A 24,217-nucleotide genomic window follows, 5' to 3' on the forward strand; every position below is an offset into this window, starting at 1 on the left:
TTCAAATCAAATCTTTATTTATTTTGGCACTCTTGATTTATACAACCTTGATAAATCAGGCAATTTATATGACACTGATGTATTCCGTTTTTCTTTCCTTAACTACTTACAGCTCAGGGCTGGGCTGAGCGGGAACTGTACTTCGGCAGAGGTAGGGAGGCGAGCAGGCCAGAGGTGGATGAACGCAGTGCCCTTCTTTGGATGTAGGGACTGATCAGAGCCTGAAGGTACGGAGGTGCCGTTCCCCTCACAGCTCCGTAGGCAAGCACCATGGTCTTGTAGCAGATGCGAGCTTCAACTGGAAGCCAGTGGAGTGTGCGGAGGAGCGGGGTGACATGAGAGAACTTGGGAAGGTTGAACACCAGACGGGCTGCGGTGTTCTGGATGAGTTGTAGGGGTTTAATGGCACAGGCAGGGAGCCCCGCCAACAGCGAGTTGCAGTAATCCAGACGGGAGATGACAAATGCCTGGATTAGGACCTGCTCCGCTTCCTGTGTAAGGCAGGGTCGTACTCTGCGAATGTTGTAGAGCATGAACCTACAGGATCGGGTCACCGCCTTGATGTTAGCGGAGAACGACAGGGTGTTGTCCAGGGTCACGCCAAGGCTCTTAGCACTCTGGGAGGAGGACACAATGGAGTTGTCAACCGTGATGGCGAGATCATGGAACGGGCAGTCCTTCCCCGGGAGGAAGAGCAGCTCCGTCTTGCCGAGGTTCAGCTTGAGGTGGTGATCCGTCATCCACACTGATATGTCTGCCAGACATGCAGAGATGCGATTCGCCACCTGGTTATCAGAAGGGGGAAAGGAGAAGATTAATTGTGTGTTGTCTGCGTAGCAATGATAGGAGAGACCATGTGAGGATATGACAGAGCCAAGTGACTTGGTGTATAGCGAGAATAGGAGAGGGCCTAGAACTGAGCCCTGGGGGACACAAGTGGTGAGAGCACGTGGTGCGGAGACGGATTCTCACCACGCCACCTGGTAGGAGCGACCTGTCAGGTAGGACGCAATCCAAGAGTGAGCCGCGCCGGAGATGCCCAACTCGGAGAGGGTGGAGAGGAAGATCTGATGGTTCACAGTATCAAAGGCAGCAGATAGGTCTAGAAAGATGAGAGCAGAGGAGAGAGAGTTAGCTTTAGCAGTGCGGAGAGCCTCCGAGACACAGAGAAGAGCAGTCTCAGTTGAATGACCAGTCTTGAAACCTGACTGATTTGGATCACGAAGGTCATTCTGAGAGAGATAGCAAGAGAGCTGGCCAAGGACGGCACGCTCAACAGTTTTGGAGAGAAAAGAAAGAAGGGATACTGGTCTGTAGTTGCTGACATCGGAGGGATCGAGTGTAGGTTTTTTGAGAAGGGGTGCAACTCTCGCTCTCTTCAAGACGGAAGGGACGTAGCCAGCGGTCAAGGATGAGTTGATGAGCGAGGTGAGGTAAGGGAGAAGGTCTCCGGAAATGGTCTGGAGAAGAGAGGAGGGAATAGGGTCAAGCGGGCAGGTTGTTGGGTGGCCGGCCGTCACAAGTCGCAAGATTTCATCTGGAGAGAGAGGGGAGAAAGAGGTCAAAGCATAAGGTAGGGCAATGTGAGCAGGACCAGCGGTGTCGTTTGACTTAACAAACGAGGGAATGACAAAACATTTATTTTTACTGCTCTAATTACATTGGTAACCAGTTAATAGCAATAAAACACCTTGGGGGTTTGGCCAATATACCATGGCTAAGAACTGTATCCAGGTAGTCCGTGTTGCGTCGTGCATAAGAACAGCCCTTAGCCATGATATATTGGCCATATACCACACCTCCTCGTGCCTTATTGCGTAAGTTTGCACTTACACATCAGATAGCTGCTCTTTCTCTGCTACCTCATTCTATTTCTCTAATTCTCTAGTCTAGTATTCCCTGGTTATGTTCCACTTCTCCCTCCTCTATTTCCTCACCTCTTCCCCACTCTTCTTTTCCTCTTTCTTGTCCTCCTCCTTACTTCCTCCAACATTTCCCCTCTGTTGCATCTTACTGGCCTTCTCTTGCTTCACTACTTTTTTGGCCTTGCCCTTGTTTTTCTTATTGACCTTCCCTTCCTGAATATTTTGGACAAGGAGAAAAAGTAATGTAAGCTTATGGGGTATATTCTCTTGAGCTACTATATCTAGAGCTATGCTATACTATAGAAGGACTTATGGCCAATATACCCTTCTTGTTTTTCCTCTCACCTGTGGGGCCGGTCTCACTCAGGTTGGTTATGGGGGCCAGCCGAGAGCTACGGCGGTATGGGAACTTCTCTGTAGTGGGTAGAGCAATAAAGACAGGGCTGAGAGGAGTCAGAGGCCTCGGGACATTCTCTGGGGAGGGAGGGGCCACAGCAGAGGGCAGGGCCCGTAGGGCTTCAGCCAGGGTCCGGGGTGCTGAGGTCACAAGAGGATAGAGGCCAGTGTTGCCAAACACAGGACCAGAGACCATCCCTGGGCTCTGTAGGACCAGAAACAAGTCAAATATCTGGAAAGTGCTATGTTAAAAACAATCTGTAGATATACTTTATAACTAAACACATTGCAGATACATGACTACACTCAATAAGTAGGAGTAACTTACAAAGCTCTGGACATTGTTCTTTTTTTATGACTTGAGGAGACTGTTCTCGGCTATACTGGTCTGCATTTCTGCCATGCTGTCTATAATTTCGGCCATCTCTCCAGTGCATTTCTTGAATGCCACTTTCGACCTACAAGTCATTCAGCCAACTGTCCAGGTCTACTGCCTTAAGATCACCTTCACTGCAGTTTCTCTTCATCTCTTGGATCAGTGCCCTCACCTCCTCGCCCATCCTCTTGACCTCCCTAGCCACGTCTTCATCCCTCAGTCTCTCCTTCCTCCTCCCCATCCACTTCGCAATCCATCCTCTACAGCATCCCTCATTCTTCTTCTGCCTCTCTTGGTTGATGTCCTGACCGTCATTGAGCGTCTCCAGGCCTTCCTCCAGGATGAGTTCTATTGAGGTCAGGTTTTCTTTGATCCTCCTCAGGTTCTCCTTGTTGGTGTTGGTCCACTGTGTCTTCTTGTCCAGCTGCTGCCTGCAGGGCCGGACCTTGGGGACAACCTCAATCTGGTGTGACATCTTATTCAGTGAACTCACAGATGCAGGGAGGAGGATGTTGAACATGGCCACAATAATATCTACAGACATAGGGTCAAACCATTGAGATGTGACACACACACACACACACACACTAAAAAGATGCCTACCAGTCGATGGTCTTTCAGTGGTCCTTGTGGTTCCTTTGGAGGCTCTGGACTGTCCTCAGTAGAGGCATCATTGCCATCATCGAGCTGTGTGTCAGAGAGCTAGCTGGTCATAGTCCATTCAGAATTGGAGGATGAGTTCACCTCATCATATTTTCTCTCTATCAGCCAAGTCACCCTTCCAGACTGAGGAGACAGAAAGGCATGTACTCATGGCAGCCATAGTATACACTGGCATTGACTCTCAAGGACCTTCCATAGTATAGCATTCTTTAGCATCTCGAATGGATGATTGTCAATGCAACCAAGCCAACCAAAATGGCCATATGAATCAACAGATTGATCTATCTGTTGTGTCTCTATGGGAACAGCAGAGATGACCTGGCTGAGAGGCTCTGGATTGATGTTCCATACATCCCCAGATGCCTGGTCCTGCCCACAGCTCACAATAATTGGCTGTAAACAGTAAAGAACGAATTAAACACTGCTTTACTCATTGCAGAATGCATAACTAATGTTTATCTGTTATTGTTTTTAGGTCGGATATGACTTACAGGCTTTGTTCTTCTGTGCATCTTGCTGGTTGGCCACATCACGGAATCAGGGGTGTTCACCCTCACTGGTTTCAACTGTCAACACAACACTCAATTTAAAAGGTGATAATATAACAAAAAAAGGACAAAACAAATACATATTTGATATATATAACATAAGGGTGGCGTCTTAAAGCTCTTTTGATTCTCTCATCACTACGATCCATCTTGCTTTCTGAGGGAAACATTTCCATCAATTTGATTGACACAAAACACATCCTGACACATTCACACACACTCTGTATATACACTACCGGTTAAAAGTTTTAGAACAGCTACTCATTCAAGGGTGTTTCTTTATTTTTACTATTTTCTACATTGTAGAATAATAGTGAAGACATCAAAACTATGAAATATCGAATAATGTAGTAACCCCATAAAAAGTGTTAAATAAATGTAAATATATTTTATATTTGAGATTCTTCAAATAGCCACCCTTTGCTTTGATGACAGCTTATCACACTCTTGGTATTCTCTCAACCAACGTCACCTGGAATGCTTTTACAACAGTCTTGAATGAGTTCCCACATATGAAGAGCACTTGTTGGCTGCTTTTCCTTCACTTTGCAGTCTGACTCCTCCCAAACCATCTCAACTTGGTTGAGGTCAAGGATTGTGGAGGCCAGGTCATCTGATACAGCACTCCATCACTCTTCTTCTTGGTAAAATAGCCCTTACACAGCATGGAGGTGTTGGGTCATTGTCTTGGTGAAAAACAAATGATCGTCCCACTAAGCCCAAGTCAGATGGAATGGCATATCGCTGCAGAATGCTGTGGTAGCCATGCTGGTTAAGTGTGCCTTGAATTCTCAATAAATCAAAGACAGCGTCACCAGCAAATCCCTCCCACACCATAACACCTCCTCCTCCATGCTTTACGGTGGGAAAGACACATGCGGAGATCATCCGTTCACCCACACCGCGTCTCACAAAGACACGGCAGTTGGAACAAAAGAAATCTTCAATTTGGACTCATCAGACCAAAGGACAAGTTTCCACCAGTCTAATGTCCATTGCTCGTGTTTCTTGGCCCAAGCAAGTCTCTTCTTATTATTGGTGTCCTTTAGTAGTGGTTTCTTTGCAGCAATTACACCATGAAGGCCTGATTCATACAGTCTACTTTTAACAGTTGATGTTGAGGTGTGTCTGTTACTTGAACTCTGTAAAGCATTTATTTGGGCTGCAATTTCTGAGGCTGGTACCTCTAATGAACTTATCCTCTGCAGCAGAGGTAACTCTGGGTCTTCCTTTCCTGTGGCGGTCCTCATGAGAGGCAGTTTCTCCCTATTAACCAGAAATACTTTTGATACCATATAGTATTGAACGCCCTCACCTTCTTCATGAAAGTGATCTCAAGCAGAGGTCGACCCTCGCTTTAAATTCGCACCTTTTCCGTGTACCCCAGAGAATGAAAGGGGTTCTTCAACCAAAACAATTCACAACATTTTTGGCAGTGTTGGCCATTCTACCATTCTGGAGGAGATAACTGCACACTCGCGCTGGTAACGTTAGCTAGCTAGCTACTGGAGTTCCTGTAATTTATTAAAATTTGCCTTGCTAACAACACACAAAAATAAAGTTCTAAAACCACGAAAATATTTTGAAATATACCTCCTCGCTCTCCTGTAATTTGAAAAAAACGAATTTGAATTGAATAATATAACAAAATGCTCAACTATCATTCTTCACTTTTAATCTCTATCCAACAACTTCACTACATTTGTCACCACATAGAACCCCCATAATGCTCTGTGGCACAATCCCAATACAACACACCAGGGCTGCATTCCAAACACTTAAAATACACACCTTCTCCCCTCAGCCCTCACATAAAGTGGACACTTCTGATGACGTTTCATGACGGCTGATGAGTTGACACTTGCAGGGCAAGGGGCGAGGGAAGAATTATTCAATGTTAAATGGACCGCCCGGAAATGTGTCAGCTGTTCATCCCATGCTTGTGTTTTCAGTCATCATGGAACTGTTGTGTGTGCCTTATGCGCTAATCAATTATGATTGCATTTCATGTCTTGGCTAGAAGACAACGTCTTCGCAGACATCGAATGTTAGCCATCCTACTGTATCAGGTAAATCGAAAATTGCAATGTATAAGTGTGATGTAAGGAAAGTTATATGCTTTCGTGTCGTTGACTATCATTAAATGTGAAGACTGTATATTATCAAATCCATTCTCTATGTGTAATTTTACTACGCGATAAAACTAATCATGTAACTTTAACGAGGAAGTCGGGGCATCACGGAAAAATTATAGTGTCAATTTCCCAAATATAACTCCTCAGATATTTTCATATCTTATCAAAATAGTCGCTTATTAATGAATTTTATTGCCTCATCAGTGTCATTACTGAATGTCGCAAACCCTTGGATATCTGCACGAACCCTAGCATAGAATCATGAATCAGCAATATACAAATTGGCTTAATGATTTATTTACTAACTTAATCAATCACAGAATTACATAAAACTCACTCACAATTAGTTCATACATGGGTTACTTAACATGTTGTTGTTTCTCTCTGTTGTCGCCGGTCCATCTGCTGGAGGGAAAAGGGGCCGTCTCATGTTTGTGGTCACCTGGGCGTGGCCACTGACTGTGCATAAATACCATAAAACAACCAATTCTGATTTAGAAGACTAAATCACATTGTTATCTTTTCAAAAGTATTCTGATACTTATTCATTCATCTTATACAACATTCAGCTGTAAAACTAACAGCTGGGAAATGTACACTTTAAGAGATACAGTTATGTGTGTTTCCTGTCCTTCATGAGATCACCAAATGAAACACACTAGACATGACTGTCCCTTAAGTGTCCATGGACCATTCCCACATTCTCAAAAATAGAAATATTGTTTCATTCTCCCATTTTGGGGATTAGGAGTTTTTTTTATTTACATTTGTTTCTACTTACACTTGTACGTTGACTTCTCCATATTAAAGTTGGTTTTAAGTTTTGGCTGACTTTGCTGAGCGGATCATCATCGCAAACTGAATTATGGGGCTAATTGTACATTCGCAAACTCGATTGTACAATTGTAAGTGAAACTAGGCAAAAACAGAGGTGATTATGAAATTAAATATGTCATCAGGACGTGTATCATGCTGTGAAGATCCCCACAAGGCATTTTATCTTGTATATTAAGTCTTCAAATGTAAGGCATTGAAAGCATTCTTTATTTGCAATCTGTAAATGTATTTACAAAATTCAACATGACTGCCTATTCAGATGCCCTAGGAAGGTTGTGTAAATACAGAGAGAAGAGTAAGATTAGAGTAAAATATACATACTTGTAGCACATTCATATTGTACCATGTATTGTTAAATTTATACATTTAAATTGCAGTAACTATTTAGTAATTGAGCCTTGTTTTTCATCGGTTCATTAAAGAATAGGTCTTAGATTAAGTGGCGGTAAACTGTAAAAGTGTCCAGGTGTTTTTTTTCTCACGCTCTCAGACTAAGGCTTAGTGCCAACTAGTTACGATTAGATGGACACTACCACAGCATAAAGGCAATGCAATATGTGTTGGTTATATGTGCACTTTCAGTACAACATGAAAACGTCTATTAACTGTCATTTATGTGTGTTCTGATAATCACTACCTCTGGTGTGTAGTATACAAAACATTAGGAACACCTCACCAATATTAAGAACAGCCTCAATTCATCAGGCATGGACTCTACAAGGTGTTGAAAGTGTTCCACAGAGATGCTGGCCCATGTTGTCTCCAATGCTTCCCACAGTAGTCAAGTTGTCTGGATGTCCTTTGGGTGGTGGACCATTCTTGATACACACGGGAAACTGTTGAGCGTGAAAAACCCAGTAGCGTTGCAGTTCTTGACACAGTCAACCCAATGCACCTGGCACCTACTACTATACCACTCAGTAAGTATTTTATCTAGGTGTCTTTCTATGGTGATGGTTGGAGGTCCAATACAAAATATTTACTTCAACTTGAGGTTCTGCTGAACATTAACTATATGAAATGGAATGAAGTGGATGATATAAGGGTGATGTTCAGCAGTCCTTTTGGTGTTTCTTTTAATATAGAAACCCCTAAACTATTGTAGTTGTAATATTCATATGTGTAAACATACTGAATTATAATTGGATGCATTTTACCGCCGTATCATACTGTGCTATGATTGGTTAAGACCACACAGAGGGTTAGGTCATGGTCAGTTGATCATGGTTGGAGATAAGTGAACATGCAAGTTGTAGCTAGCTAATAAAGAGCTACGTTAAGAAATACTGCATCGTATTATTTTGTACAAAGCGTGCAAAACAAGACAGTAGTGATATGGCAGGGTTCATGTTCATTTGTGTGCCTTTGAACTTTTTCTCTTGCATTACTGATATCGAATAACGTGTTCCATCATGACCTGTTACATGACTTTTACCACTTGATCCAGTAGTTTATGCAAAATAGGTAGTAATTTATGGCTTTTCTTTACTGTGCACAACGAGCAATTATTATAAAAATGTTTTGGTGCTTTGATACATTTTTCGTGATATCCAATTGGTAGGTACAGTCTTGTCCCATCTCCGCAACTCCCCTACGGACTTGGAAAAGGCAAAGGTCGAGAGCCATGCTTCCTCCGAAACACAACCCTGCCAAGCCACACTGCTTCTTCACACAGAAGCCAGCCACACCAGTGTGTTGGAGGAAACTGGCGACCGCAGAGTGCATCAGTTATCTGGAGTGTGATGATGACATTGCAGAGGAAGACAGTGTGTGGGACCAACAATATTATGATGAGCAGAAACAGCCAGGGCAGGGCTAACATGGGTACGCTGACCCCCAAAACAAAGCTCTTAACCATACGGGAGAGGGATACAGGAGCTAACCCCTCCACTTGATTCTGGGCAGATGCACCTAACACTACCAGCCCCAGGATGGTGTACAACACCCCTGTGCTGATAGAGAGCAGCTGAAACATGAGGAGGAACCAAACAGTGTCCACACTCTTCTCAATCCCACCAGAGGAGCACCAGAACCCCAATGCTGAGGAGTAGCTGGGTCACTGTCTTGTGGTGGAAGGAGTATGTGATGAGCTTGTGTACCGCAAAGGAAGAGAGGATTAAAACTGAAATTAACGGCTTGACAGACATCAGCGGCATTGATGTGTTGTGCTCTAGCTTGCTGCTGTAGCCTACTGGCACCATATGTTACGTCATTAACGTTAACTACAAGTTGTAGCAAGCTAGATAACGTTACAACAGTCCCATTCAAAGTAGCTAGCTACAGCAGCTACCGAGCATATGATTCTTAAATCACTCAGTCCCTCCTTGCTAATTTACCATGCCCATTGCCAAAAACTTTAGTTCCAAGACTGAAGGCATCCTCTGATAACCTGAAATATGTAATGACAATAAAGAAAACAAATTACACTATAATAACAGCAACAATGACACTCGTTAACCTCAACTCAGGAGTAAAACTCTTGAACCTCTGAACCACAGTTGTGGAAAATTTGATCCAAAGATTAAGGCAGAGACTATTTAACAATATAATAAACATATTTAATACAAGCAGCAGCAGAGGAGATCCACCTCTAATTTCACAGCAAGGAAGAAATGGTTACATGTCCCTTATATAGTGGGAGGTGATAATTCAATCATATTGTTTACACAACAGTTCTTCTATACATCAATAGTTCTGGAACACAATGGCCTTGTGTTAGGGTGCAGACATACAAGTAGTCTATGAAACACATAACATCACAGTCCAACACAGAACATATCCCTTGAGAAGTTACAACAGCTCACCCCAAATTCTTCCACCACAACATCTTTCAAAACTGATTTGATGCTCAGTACACATTTGTCAAACTAATACCAGTGGATAATCAAGCACAATACAAACATTTCAGTTACGAAACCTGTCCTCCAATATTGCACAGCACTTTAGCTAAGACAGGGAGGGAGTTGATAGATTGCTAAACCAAAGCAAATGTAATGGACTTCCGCATTTGGATTAATCACATTCTTTTTATTTATTTCTATTAATCACCTTCACAACCAAAGTTATTTAATGCGCAGATCATGAAGTGCACTAAGGCAGTGCTGCATTTAAAGACACTGCCACCTGCTGGCTTGTGCCTGAAATGTAATGATCAGAGTCCTCAACAGCCCATTTGAGTTTGATAGAAAGCGAGATAGATATATTTGACAGTTTAGTAAAATAATAAAACAGTTTAATAAAATGTGTCAGGGACAACACAATAAAGTCAACGACTTCCATTGTGGTCCCTTAATGCTTGTTACTCAATGTGCAAAATGAAAACAAAAATGTCAAGGAATGGTTTCTTCCTATTGATATCCTCTTGGCCATCTATGTAAAACGTCCAACCAACCATCGATACAACCATTACTCAGTCAGTAGAAAATATGCACATCATTTCGTTATTCATCTAGCTACAACCAGTGAGAAGACAATACCACCAGTTAGGCTCCAAACAAGCCTTTTTCTTACGATGTATTATGCAGTCATGAAGCTGTGACGTATTATGATGTAACCAAGCATTAATTCACTACATAAACTGTGTTCCGATTTGATTTCATCTGTACAATCTCTTTCTTCACTCAGGTTGTTGCAGGTAACCTTTGGCCTTTTGGTGCACCTCCTTCCCAACATATATATATATATATATATAGACAGGGTACCACATATACACATACAGCTCTGTAAAACATTAAAGAGAACATTGTAAATGTTTCTTAAATCAGCATCTCTACATGTATGGCAGCCATTCCATTCCAGTGTCTGTTGATTTCCAACACAGGCACACCTCATTCTGCTGAATGAGGTACTGATCAGGTGATCACCTGAACCAAACCTTATTTAACGAGAAAAGTATAAAAACCACTGCTGTGGTCATCACTATCCTCTTGCAATAGGAACAGCTGGATGGCAAACACAGTGCTAGTAGTACCTCAAAAGTAATTGGAAGCTAAAAATAACTATTGACCATGTCAAAAGAGTTGAAAAGGGAAGTTTTGATTGAGGAAAAGAAGGGTTCAATTCTGGCTTTACTGGCAGAGGGATACAGTGAGCATCAGGTTGCTTCCATCCTTAAAATTTCAAAGACAGTGGTTCATAGGGGTGGCAGGTAGCCTAGTGGTTAGAGTGTTGGACTAGTAACTGGAGGGTAGAAAGATCGAATCACTGAGCTGACGAGGTAAAAATCTGTTCCTAGGCTGTCATTGAAAATAAGAATTTGTTCTTAACTGACTTGCCAAGTTAAATAAAGGTAAAAGAACAAGGCCAAGCAGCAGACATTGGGGACAACAAAGCTACAGACTGGCAGAGGGTGAAAACGACTCTCCACTGACTGGGATGACTGCCAACTCATTCGAATGTCACTCAACAACTGTAGGATGATATCAAATGACCTGCAAAAAGAGGTCTTCCTTCTGCTCTGACAATGTTCCCCAACTCTGAGGATTGCTTTTTCCAGTAGGACAATGCTCCATGCCACACAGCTAAGTCAATCAAGGTGTGGATGGAGGACCACCAGATCAAGACCCTGTCATGGCCAGCCCAATCTCCAGACCTGAACCCCATTGAAAACCTCTGGAATGTGATCAAGAGGAAGATGGATGGTCACAAGCTATCAAACAAAGCCGAGCTGCTTGAATTTTTGCGCCAGGATGGCATAAAGTCACCCAACACCAACGTAAAAGACTGGTGGAGAGCATGCCAAGACGCATGAAAGCTGTGATTGAAAATCAGGGTTAATCCACCAAATATTGATTTCAGAACTCTTCCTAAGTTAAAATATTAGTATTATTCAAGGTCTGACAACACTGCATCTTTTTTGTTATTTTGATCAGTTGTCATTTTCTGCAAATAAATGCTCTAAATGACAATATTTCTATTTGTAATTTGGGAGAAATGTCAGTAATTTATAGAATAAAACTAAAATGTTCAATTTACCCAAACACAAACCGATAAATAGTAAAACCAGAGAAACTGATCATTTTGCAGTGGTCTCTTAATGTTATCCAAAGCTGTGTATATACACACTCACACATATATATCCTATGTTGATGGAAATGTTTCCCTCAGAAAGCAATGGATCGTAATAATGAGAGAATCAAAATAGCTTTAAGACTCCGCCCTTATATGGTAAATATACAATACATATCTGTCCTGTCTTTGTTATATTATCACCTTTTAAATTGAGTGATGTGTTGACGGTTGAATCCAGTGAGGGTTAACACCCCTGATTCTGTGATGTGGCCAACCGGCAAGATGCACAGAAGAACAAAGCCTTTAAGTCATATCCGAACTGAAATCAATAACACACGCACATTAGTTATGCATTCTGCAATGAGTAAAGCAGTGTTTAATTCGTTCTTTACTGTTTACAGCCAGTCATTGTGAGCTATGGGCAGGACCAGACATCTGGGGATGGATGGAACATCAATCCAGAGCCTCTCAGCCAGGTCATCTCTGCTGTTCCCATAGAGACACAACAGATAGATCAATCTGTTGATTCATATGGCCATTTTGGTTGGCTTGGTTGAATTGACAATCATCCATTCGAGATGCTAAAGAATCCTATACTATGGAAGGTCTTTAGCCCCACCCCTATTGTTATGGGAGTTGCATTTATTGCATTTTCAGTTACCCATGTATTACTCACTACTTGTACAACCATGTTGGATTGCCTACATATTCTACATTTCCTTGAGGGTCAATGCCAGTGTATTCTATGGCTGCCATGAGTACATGCCTTTCTCTGTCTCCTCAGTCTGGAAGGGTGACTCGGCTGATAGAGAGAAAATATGATGTGATCTCATCCTCCAGTTCTGATGACTTTTCCATCTACTCCTTCACTGACTGTGAATCGGAGGTAAAAGAGTTGTACCCTACCGTCCATGTCTTTGTTGAGTGACATCACTGTGAGGAGGATGGTCTCTGACTAGTTGACTCTGATACACAGTGTGATGATGAGGATCATGAAAGGAGGACACCACCACTGAAAGTTGAGGATGGAAAGGTGACAAAGCTTGAAGTGAGGGATATGGACGAGGATGATCTGTCTATCTCCTCCCCCCACACACATTTTTGAGTAACTCTCAGTGAATGTGGAGAATGGACTATGACCAGCTAGCTCTCTGACACACAGCTTGATGATGGCAATGATGCCTCTTCTGAGCACAGTCCAGAGCCTCCAAAGGAACAACAAGGACCACTGAAGGACCATCGACTGGTAGGCATCTTTAAAATTTGTGTGTGTGTGTGTCACATCTCAATGTTTTGACCCTATGTCTGTAGAGATTATTGTGGCCAAGTTCAACATCCTCCTCCCTGCCTCTGTGAGTGCCCTGAAGAAGGTGTCATGCCAGATGGAGGTGGTCCCCACTGTCCGGCCCTGCAGGCAGCAGCTGGACAAGAAGACACAGTGGACCAACACCAACGAGGAGAGCCTGAGGAGGATCAAAGAAAACCTGACCTCAATAGAACTCATCCTGGAGGAAGGCCTGGAGACGCTCAATGACGGTCAGGACATCAACCAAGAGAGGCAGAAGAAGAATGAGGGATGCTGTAGAGGATGGATTGCGAAGTGGATGGGGAGGAGGAAGGAGAGACTGAGGGATGAAGACGTGGCTAGGCAGCTCAAGAGGATGGGCGAGGAGGTGAGGGCACTGATCCAAGTGATGAAGAGAAACTGCAGCGAAGGTGATCTTAAGGCAGTAGACCTGGACAGTTGGCTGAATGACTTGGATGTTGAAAGTGGCATTCAAGAAATGCACTGGAGAGATGGCCGAAATTATAGACAGCATGGCAGAAATGCATAGCCGAGAACAGGCTCCTCAAGTCTGAAAAGAATAACAATGTCCAGAGCTTTGTAAGTTACTCCTACTTATTGAGTGTAGTCAAGTATCTGCAATGTGTTTAGTTATAAAGTATATCTACAGATTGTTTTTAATATAGCACTTTCCTGATATTTTACTTTACTTTCTGGTCCTACAGAGCCCAGGGAAGGTCTCTGGTCCTGTGTCTGGCAACACTGGCCTCTCTCCTCTTGTGACCTCAGCACCCCGGACCCTGGCTGAAGCCCTACGGGCCCTGCCCTCTTCTGTGGCCCCTCCCTCCCCAGAGAATGTCCCAAGGCCTCTGACTCCTCTCAGCCCTGTCATTATCAATCCGTCCGCTACAGAGAACTTCCCATACCGCCACAGCCCTCGCCTGGCCCCCATCACCAACCTGAGCCAGACCGGCAGGAAGCTGCTCCAGGAAATGGCAGGAGTGGCCCCACAGGTGAGAGGAAATACAAGAAGGGTATATTGGCCATATATCCTCCTACAGTATAGCATAGCTCTAGATATAGTAGCTCAAGAGAAGAGAACCCATAAGCTTACATTACTTTATCTCCTTGTCCAAAAAAGCAGAGAAGCAAGAAAAGGCCAGTAAGATGCAACAGATGGAAAATGTTGGAGAAAGTAAGGAGGAGGACAAGAAAAAGAAGAGTCTGAGGAAGAGGTGAGGAAATAGAGGAGGAAGACGAGGAACATAAACAGGGAATACTAGACTAGAGAAATAGAATGAGGTAGCAGAGAAAGAGCAGCTATCTGATGTGTACATGGATATATTGTACTTTTCATAATAAAAAGTATGTTAATTGTCAAAACAATTTCGTTTTGACAATCGATTTTAAATTCCCTCTCCCAGTCGCAGCTTGACGTTTGTCATGAATACTGCTCTGGAGGCAGAACTGTGCAATTTCCTCTAGATATGGCAGCTGCAAAGCCAAAATTGGCTATATCTTAAATATTTGTGGAAAATAATTGTGTTTTATGGACTTAATTTAAGGTAAGGATTAGCAGTGTGGTTAGGGTTAGGTTAAAAATCAGATATTATTGCTTTATGCCTGTGCCAGCTTGTGACCACTTTGCAGAACTGCCGCCAGGGCAAGATTCATGACAATAAATGCCAAACTGCATCCCAGTCATCCTCTCCCTATCTTTACAAGGCTGCAGAACATGCAAGCTAGTGATGCCGGGATTGTCTCATAACCCGCAGTCCCCAGGCGGGTGGGTTGCAGGCAGGTTCAATAAAGTGACAACAATAGGCTACATAACAAAATCCATAAATGTATCATTATTGTGAAATTTACACTAAGTGTACAAAGCATTAAGGACACCTGCTATTTCCATGACAGACTGACCAGGTGAATCCAAGTGAAAGCTATGATCCCTTATTGATGTCACTTGTAGATGAAGGGGACAGGACAGGTTAAAGAGTGATTTTTAAGCCTGGAGACAATTGAGACATGGATAGTGTATGTCTGCCATTCAGAGGGTGAACAGGCAAGACAAAATATTTAAATACCTTTGAACGGAGTATGGTAGTAGGTGCCAGGCACACCGGTTTGTGTCAAGAACTGCAACACTGATGGGTTTTTCACGCTCATGTTCCACCAACCAAAGTACATCCAGACAACTTGACAACTGTGGGAAGCATTGGCTTCAACCTGGGCCTGCATCCCTGTGGAACGCTTTCAACACCTTGTAGAATCCATGCCCCGATAAATTGAAGCTGTTCTGAGGATAAAAGGGGGTGGGGGGGCTAACTAAATATTAGGAAGGTGTCCTTATTATTTTGTACACTCAGTGTATAACCTATTGGCTACACTGCGCAGATAGGGGCCGCCTGTAAAGGTACTATCTTTACCAGCATCATAAAAGCTGATATTATGTCATGGGCCTATTGCAACGAAGATTGGCCACTAGAATATTGCCAGTTTATATTCATAACTAGAAGTTCACCTAATTTTACCTTCTGCTATAAAGACCATATTGAAATGAATAAAAACTAAAATAAAAAACGGTTTCCGTATTATATATATGTATATTTTTAACCCCTTTATCTACCCAATTTTCGTGGTATCCAATTGGTAGTGACAGTCTTGTCTCACCGCTGCAACTCCCGACGGAGTCGGGAGAGGCGAAGGTAGAGAGCCATGCGTCCTCCGAAACACGACCCTGCTGCACTGCTTCCTGACATAATGCCCGCTTAACCCGGAAGCCAGCCACACCAATGTGTCAAAGGAAACACTGTACACTTGGCGACCGTGTCAGCATGCATGCGCCCGGCCCGCCACAGGAGTTGCTAGAGCGCAATGTGACAAGGACATCCCTGCCGGACAAACCCTCCGCTAACCAGGACGACGCTGGGACAATTGTGCGCCAACCCATGGGTCTCCGGGTCGCAGCCGAACCAGGATCTATAGCGGCACAGCTAGCAACTGCGATGCAGTGCCTAAGTCCACTGTGCCACTCATATTAAATCATGCATAAATCCCTTGTGACAAGGGGAATGGAAGCTTTTGAATTGGACGTTTCAGACAAAAAAATGAAATTGCTAAAAAATGTCTAGCCTTTTTATCTATTGGTAACAGGGTTGACGTGCTATGCTCGACACACTAAGTTTTGCACCACAAAAAAAAAGAAGCAAAAAAGAGCAGAACTAGCTCATGAGCTCAAATGTCTTTTACAACTCTCCCATTCACCTGTGTGAACTTCAGCTTCGTGGCATGCTAGCCTTTTACTGGCTGCGGAGAGCCTTTTCTGTTTGCATTGTGTTCTGCACCAGGTTTTTATGTCTTTCCATGTTCTGTTTTTGAGAGCTGGCTCTGACCCATAACAGGCAATCCTCTTTGCCGGGAACCTTCTTCAGCACTTTACATTTTCCCAAATGCTTCCAAACTGATGCTTTCTCACAGCTGCTCTTGGGTTGAGAAGTCATTCTCCAAACCTAATCGCAAACAAAGAAAAGATTAAAACACATGATGGTCCAACACAATAGGGGAGAGGGGCATAGGGAAGGTAAGGGAGAGGAGATAAAAAGAAAAGACTTCCTCCGTGTCAGGTAAGCAGTCTCAAAGTGTACCCTCACCAACTTACCGAGTGAGTTCTGAACATCCCTCGCTGTCCTCTGATCCTGCGTCCAAGTCTTCTTGGGCCTCTTTCTGGTGTCTGTCTTGACTCTTTAGTGTGTTTTTTCAGTTCTTTCCCAGGCTTGCCTGAAAAACACAAAAAGATGGAACATACATAAGAGTAACAAAAAATCCACATATTAGCAAGCAACGACATTACATTTTTCTTCAGAACTCACTCAGCCTGGTAAGTTTGATGGTGAACTGTTCCGTTGCTTTACGAAAGCAGCCGGTGTCTACCGTCACAAATTTACCAGGCTGAGTTCTGAACACCTGTCACTCGAGCTTTAGCTGTCAGGTTCATACTCACTGATGCAGCCGGTGTCACTCAGCTGGTGTTTTGTATCATATTTGTACAACAGCTGATGAAACTATAAAAAAAATGTATCAGTGTAACTTCCTGATAGTTGCTGATTGAAAATACAATCTACATAAGACATTCTAAATCAGCAGGTTTTGCATTGGTGGAGTTTTGGCTTGCTTGGTGACATCACCAGGTGGTCTAAGTTAATAGACCAATAACAAAAAGTTTGAAATCTCTCTGCCAATAACAGCTAGTTTTGAGGCTACATTTCCCCCCCATTAGTGGATTGATCCATGTTTTGATGCTATATAGTGTTTGTTTACATTTACTTTGTTTACCCACATTGGAGTAAAACAAGCTTATATGTTGAGTTCTGATGGGGTACAACAGTTGAACTAAGCTCATGAGGCATTTATAAGTTATATTCTTCAAGAATCAATATCATTAAATTGCAGGTCCAAAAATGGATTTTGCAACTGCCGATTGCCACTTCAAAATGCAGGAAATGAAGGGGTGGTTGACGGTTGGCTACATACCTTGGCACGAGAGATTCCTGCTTTTATCCGTGTTCTGACGAGAACCATTTTAAAATAGACATGTCATTAATAATGTATAGTATGACAGATTACCTATGGCAGCAACAACTGTCTCTCCCAATCAAGCACTTCTAGCACCGCACTGTCTCTGCCAGTCCTGAGGCAAACAAAACATGTTTTCACAAAAAAATTAAAATATGTATTTGGACCATCCGGATATCCATATTTGAATAGTGCAATATTTCAAATGCCTATCCCTAGCTGCCATTTCAAAATAAAACCACTGCTAAACAAAATGTCTCACATTGTGACTAGTGCAAATAACTCGGCCTGCCACAGGAAAGCTACCGAGCTAGGACCACATTTGCATCAGAATGTAGCTAGCTACCAGTAGCTAGTTTAACATTACTCCTATGGAGTTTTTTAACATTATGCACAACACAAAATTATTTCATATGAGAACATCTAAGACATCATATCAAAGATAAGCAATGCAATAATAATCCATTCCGAAATGTATTAATGTCTACTCCAGCAACATTTAGCAGCTAGCTGGCTAATTAACCTATCAGTATAGCCAGGAAAAATGGCTCGCTAGCTAGCTGCTAGCTAGCTAACATAATGATTCAACATAGCTAAAACTTTTCCATGCATCGACGAAATGTAGGTCGCTACAGCTACATTGGCCTAGTTATTGTTGAATAATAACAAAGCTAGGTAAATTCATTTAAAATAATATCGCCAGTCATTTCAAAATACTTACAGCTGAAATACACTGCTGTTTTCTTTGTGAGCATGGTGAGCTGGAGAAAGCCGCATCCACATGTAGAGTTCTGGGGGATGGGACAAGATCCCCAAATAGACCCTGGCTTTGGATCAGGTTTGAATTCCCCCCCGCTAATGATCCTTGTTAGGTTTGGGGAGGGGAAGCTGATCCTAGATCTGTATCTAGGGGAAACTTAGCCCCAGCACATAAAAGAGAGAAGGGGGGAGGAGAGAGAGCGTCGCTCTCAGGAATGACAGGACACGTACAAAATCTACCAGTAAGAAATTGGTTTCAGAATATAATATATTACCTTTAGCAGTTCTAATGTCTTCATTTGCTCCATTTCATTAGTCTTGTTGATTGATTGCCGATATCTAGTTTCACAGAAAAGATGGTGTTGATAAAGAGCATCCATCTGTGTTTGTAATGCATTCATAGACATATAGTTCATACTGGTGGTCCTACCCATCACCCACTTCACTCCATTAACCCTAAACTTGCTGCTCACATGGTGGTTTGTCTAAATCTATTTGACTTTAGGTTAGTTAAGGTTAAGAAGGTAAAGATTGTGTTAGGCTGTGTCGGGAGCTCTAGTGGCAATGCTGCCTCACCCAGATCACACATTGCCCTATATAAGTATATATTGTAGCAAGCTTAACCCAACACTTACCACCTTCTGATCTCTTGGTGTAATGGATAAGGTGTTGGCTTGCTAGTCGCTGGACCGGGGTTCGAGTCCCAGTTGGAGCTACCCCCAAATTTGTTACATTGGTATCAGAAGTGACTGTGAAGCCATCTAAGATGTGTGTACACGTGAGAGACTTGCTATAAAGAAGTGTGGGGGCATGCTCTCCCAAAGGAAGGAGGTAATGTAGCAACCTTAATCCAACACCGAGCAAACTCATCTTGAGGTTTGGACATCTTGGCGTAGCACTTAAGGTGTTGGCTTGACAGTTGATGGACCCATGTTCAAAACCTGTTTTGGGCGACCGCATGAATTCACTAAAATATATTTGTTTGCCTACGGGCAAGGAGACCCGGTTTTGAGACAGAAGGGGCATTACGCCATTGCTGTTTGCAAAAAAAACACAACATTGGTGGAAGCAGTGGAATTGTCCTTTGGGAGAGGTGTGCACATTTCATGGGCAGGATCTGTACCCGGGCCTCCCATGGGAAAAACCAGTGTCTTGACCATTAAACCAAGATGTAATGCCCTCTTGAGCTGAGGGTGACACTGATTTTAAACTTGCAAGCAGGACTACCTCATTACCAGATCATGAGACACGCACATGGGATAGTGTAAAGGGAACTTTGCCTAGGAAGCCCATGCCAGGTCACAGTTGTAAATGAGAACTTGTTCTCAACTAGCCTACTTGGTTAAATAAAGGTGAAATAAAAAAAAGTGTTAGAAGGTGGAAGATAGAGAATTAGTCCAGTAACTTAATGGTCACTGGTTTGAGTCCTGAGTCAGGCAACAAAACGTGGGATTTGATCTGAACTGGCAGATCTGTGACCAAACCCTTCAGAAAAACAAATTCCCTTTGTTCCCCGTAACATGGACTAATAAATTGTACTGGCGCCGGAGAGGATGGCTGCCGTTTTATTGGCTCTTAACCAACCGTGCTATTTTGTTTGTTTTTTCACATTGTTTGAAACTTATTTTGTACATAATATTGCTGCTACCGTCTCTTATGACCGAAAAGAGCTTCTGGACATCAGAACAGCGATTACCCACCTTGAATTGGATGAATAATTTTTCTTTAATGAGTCAGACGAGAGGGATTTACTCCAGACACCTGAACAGGCCCTCATCCCTGTCATTCGTAGGAAAAAAAGACAGATTCGGAGAAGGAGATCGGGGTGCCATGTGAGGATCAGGCAAAGAGTGGCTAATCTGCCTTTGCCATCCGTACTGTTAGCCAACGTACAATAGGTGGAAAATAAATGGGACGAACTAAAAGCACGTATATCCTACCAACGGGACCTTAAAAACTGTAATATCTTATGTTTCACAGAGTCGTGGCTGAACGACGTCATTAATAACATACAGCTGGCGGGTTATACACTAATCGGGAGGATAGAACAGCAGCCTCTGGTAAGACAAGGGGTAGGGGTCTATGTATATTGTAAATAACAGCTGGTGCACGATATCTAAGGAAGTCTCAAGGTTTTGCTCGCCTGAGCTAGAGTATCTCATGATAAGCTGCAGACCACACTATCTACCTAGAAAGTTTTCATCTATATTTTTCATAGCCACCACCACAGACCGATGCTGGCACTAAGACCGCACTCAATGAGCTGTATACCGCCATAAGCAAACAGGAAAACGCTCATCCAGCGGCGGCGCTCCTAGTGGCCGGGGACATTAATGGAGGGAAACTTAAATCAGTTTGACCTAATTTCAACCAGCATGTTAAATGTGCAACCAGAGGGAGGGAAAAAAACTAACTCTAGACCACCTATACTCCACACACAGAGATGCGTACAAAGCTCTCCCTCGCCCTCCATTTGGCAAATCTGACCATAATTCTATCCTCCTCATTCCTGCTTACAAAAATGTTTTAAGCAGGAAGCAAAAGTGGTCAGATGAAGCAGATGCTAAACTACAGGACTGTTTTGCTCGCACATACCCATACCAGAAGCCATGGATTACAGGCAACATCCGCACAGATCTAAAGGGTAGAGCTTCCGCTTCAAGGAGCGGGACTAACCCGGAAGCTTATAAGAAATCCCGCTATGCCCTCCGACGAACCATCAAACAGGAAAAGTGTCAATACAGGACTAAGATCGAATCGTACTACACCGGCTCCGACGCTCATCGGATGTGGCAGGGCTTGCCAACTATTACAGACTACAAAGGGAAGCACAGCCGAGAGCAGCCCAGTGATACGAGCCTACCAGACGAGCTAAATAACTTCTACGCTCGCTTCAAGGCAAGTAACACTGAAACATGCATGAGAGCATCAGCTGTTCCGGACGACTGTGTGATCATGCTCTCCGCAGCCGATGTAAGACCTTTAAACAGGTCAACATTCATAAGGCCGCAGAGCCAGATAGATTACCAGGCCGTGTACTCCGAGCATGCTCTGACCAACTGGCAAGTGTCTTCACTGACATTTTCAACCTCTCCTTGTCAGAGTCTGTAATACCAACATGTTTCAAGCAGACCACCATAGTCCCTGTGCCTAAGAACACTAAAGTAACCTGCCTAAATGACAACCGACCCGTAGCACTCACATCTGTAGCCATGAAGTGCTTTGAAAGGCTGGCCATGGCTCACATCACCACCATTATCCCAGAAACCCTAGACCCACTCCAAGTTGCATACCGCCCCAACAGATGATGCAATCTCTATTGCACTCCACACTGCCCTTTCACACATGGACAAAAGGAGCACCTATGTGAGAATGCTATTCATTGACTACATCTCAGCATTTAACACCACAGTGCCCTCAAAGCTCATCACTAAGCTAAGGACCCTGGGACTAAACACCGCCCTCTGCAACTGGATCCTGGACTTCCTGACGGGCCGCCCCCAGGTGGTAAGGGTAGGAAACAACATATCCGCCACACTGATCCTCAACAAGGGGGCACTTCTAGGATGCATGCTCAGTCCCCTCCTGTACTCCCTGTTCACTCATGACTGCACGGCCAGGCACGACTCCAACACCATGATTAAGTTTGCCGATGACAACAGTGGTAGGCCTGATTCACCGACAAAAACGAGAAAGCCTATAAGGAGGAGGTCAGAGTCCTGACAATGTGGTGCAAGGACAACAACCTCTTCCTCAATGTGATCAAGACAAAGGAGATGATTGTGGACTACAGGACAAGGAGGACTGAGCACGCACCCATTCTTATCGACGGGGCTGTAGTGGAGCAGGTTCAGAGCTTCAAGTTCCTTGGTGTCCACATCACCAAAGTATCATGGTCAAAACACACCAAGACAGTCGTGAAGGGGGCAAGACAAAGCCTATTCCCCCACAAGAGATTGAAAAGATTTCTCATGGATTCTCAGATCCTCAAAAAAATTCTACAGCTGCACCATCGAGAGCACCCTGACTGGTTAAATCACTGCCTGGTATGGCATCTGCTCAGACTTTGACTGCAAGGTACTACAGAGGGTAGTGAGTATGTCCCAGTACAACACCGGGGCCAAGCCTCCTGCCATCCAGGACCTCTATACCAGGCGTTGTCAGAATAAGGCCCTAAAAATTGTCAAAGACTCAAGCCACCCTAGTCATAGAATGTTCTCTCTGCGACCGCACGGCAAGCGGTACCGGAGCGCCAAGTCAAGGTCCAAAATACAAATTGTTTACTTAACACTTATTTTTCTTAAACTGCATTGTTGGATAAGGGCTCGGAAATAAGCATTTCACTATAAGGTCTACACTTGTTGTATTCTGTGACAAATAAAATCAGATTTAACATTACCTTTGCTAATGAAACAACTTTGTTGAAGTCTGGTTTGATGGTAATCACTCCATATCCATCTGCTCTTATCGTGCACAACAAGCATTCCTTCTCCTTTTGGCCAAGTCTGAGGAATACAAGAATACAATGCCACTTTTCAATTCCTGAATTGGAATCTACTTCAAAGTTATTACATACAAAGCAGCGTAATAAGTGCATAGGCTACATAGTGGTTTTTCCCCTTGTGCTACTCACTTGTCCGGTGGTCCCAGGTCCCCCATGATGTGCATGGTCTGTACAGGTGTGTTGACCACGTGGCTGGTCTTCACAAAGTCCTTCGAGGGCTCCCAGGTAATCAGCCTGGACTTGGGGAAGGTGCTGTCACTGCAGACCAACAGAATACCACAACCACATTTTGCATACAAGGGTAATGTGAACATACCGGTACACTGTTTGTCTTCAAAGCAGCACATCACACATCAATGTTGCTTCAATTACATTCACTTTAATAATAATTCACTTTGGTGAGTAACAGGGACCTACACTGGCTGTCTGTCCTGTCGTCTGTGTCTGACATTGGCCATCCTATGTGCCAGGAAGGTAGGGTTGGACTTGACCTGCGTCACCATACTCTGGGAATCCTGTAATGATTATATCAAAAACAGCTTTAAAACACTAACGTTTCTTTGGGACAGAAACAAGGTAAATTCTTTGTTTTGAATAATGAAATTGTCACGTCTGCTCCCGCTCCCCCTCTCTGGAGCACGAGGTCGCCAGGCTGCTCATCATTACGCACACCTGTCACCATCGTTACGCGCACCAGCGCTTCAACGGACTCACCTGGATCACGTCATTGATTGCCTCCCCTATATCTGTCACTTCCTCAGTTTCATTCCCTTGTCTACATTGATGTCGTTTTGTTTCTCTTGTCCAGACTCTGTTCTTTTTTAGTTTCATGTCTATTTATTAATAAATCCTCACCCTGTACTTGCTTCCTGTCTCCTAGCGTCTGTGGTTATGGAACCGTTACAGAAATGGAGATTCTGTAGAAACCCACCCCTTCCCAATTGGTGTAGCAGTCAGAATCGGTGTAGGTGAAAATCCTGCGGTTCCGTCTGCCCCTGGTCCGCTCCAGAGCCATGATCTCTGTGTGGTACTGTCTCTCCAGTGGAGTCTGGTATACTGACTCACTCTGGAACAAAACCACTTCATATTACACACACACACACACACACACACACACACACACACACACACACACACACACACACACACACACACAACTTACTATGCAAAATCAAACTATCCTAAACAGTAAAGTCTTATTTGTTATAAGGACACTGGTAGAGGACCTACCTGACTGAACAGCTTCTCCTGCCAGCCTACCACCAAC

General features: G+C 43.5%; 1 protein-coding gene across 4 annotated transcripts; it reads right to left on the reverse strand.

The window, feature by feature from the left end:
• Positions 1-17,775: 17,775 nt before the first annotated feature.
• Positions 17,776-24,216, reverse strand: LOC115148739 (Meckel syndrome type 1 protein). Of its 4 annotated transcripts, none has more exons than XM_029690927.1 (8): positions 24,181-24,216; positions 23,882-24,030; positions 23,368-23,465; positions 23,080-23,208; positions 22,846-22,951; positions 18,722-18,785; positions 18,409-18,593; positions 17,776-17,802 (listed from the first exon to the last, which is right to left on the reverse strand). In XM_029690927.1, exons 2-6 carry the CDS (start codon positions 23,963-23,965, stop codon positions 18,759-18,761), a joined length of 444 nt encoding a protein of 147 aa, XP_029546787.1. In that variant the 5' UTR covers positions 23,966-24,030; positions 24,181-24,216; the 3' UTR covers positions 17,776-17,802; positions 18,409-18,593; positions 18,722-18,758. The 4 variants fall into 4 exon arrangements, with proteins under 4 accessions (XP_029546787.1, XP_029546786.1, XP_029546785.1 ...); XM_029690926.1 differs by having other exon boundaries at positions 18,409-18,603; XM_029690925.1 differs by having other exon boundaries at positions 18,409-18,785.
• Position 24,217: the final 1 nt, after the last annotated feature.

This window comes from Salmo trutta, chromosome 15 (assembly GCF_901001165.1).
Source record: "Salmo trutta chromosome 15, fSalTru1.1, whole genome shotgun sequence".
Taxonomy (NCBI): Eukaryota; Metazoa; Chordata; class Actinopteri; order Salmoniformes; family Salmonidae; genus Salmo; species Salmo trutta.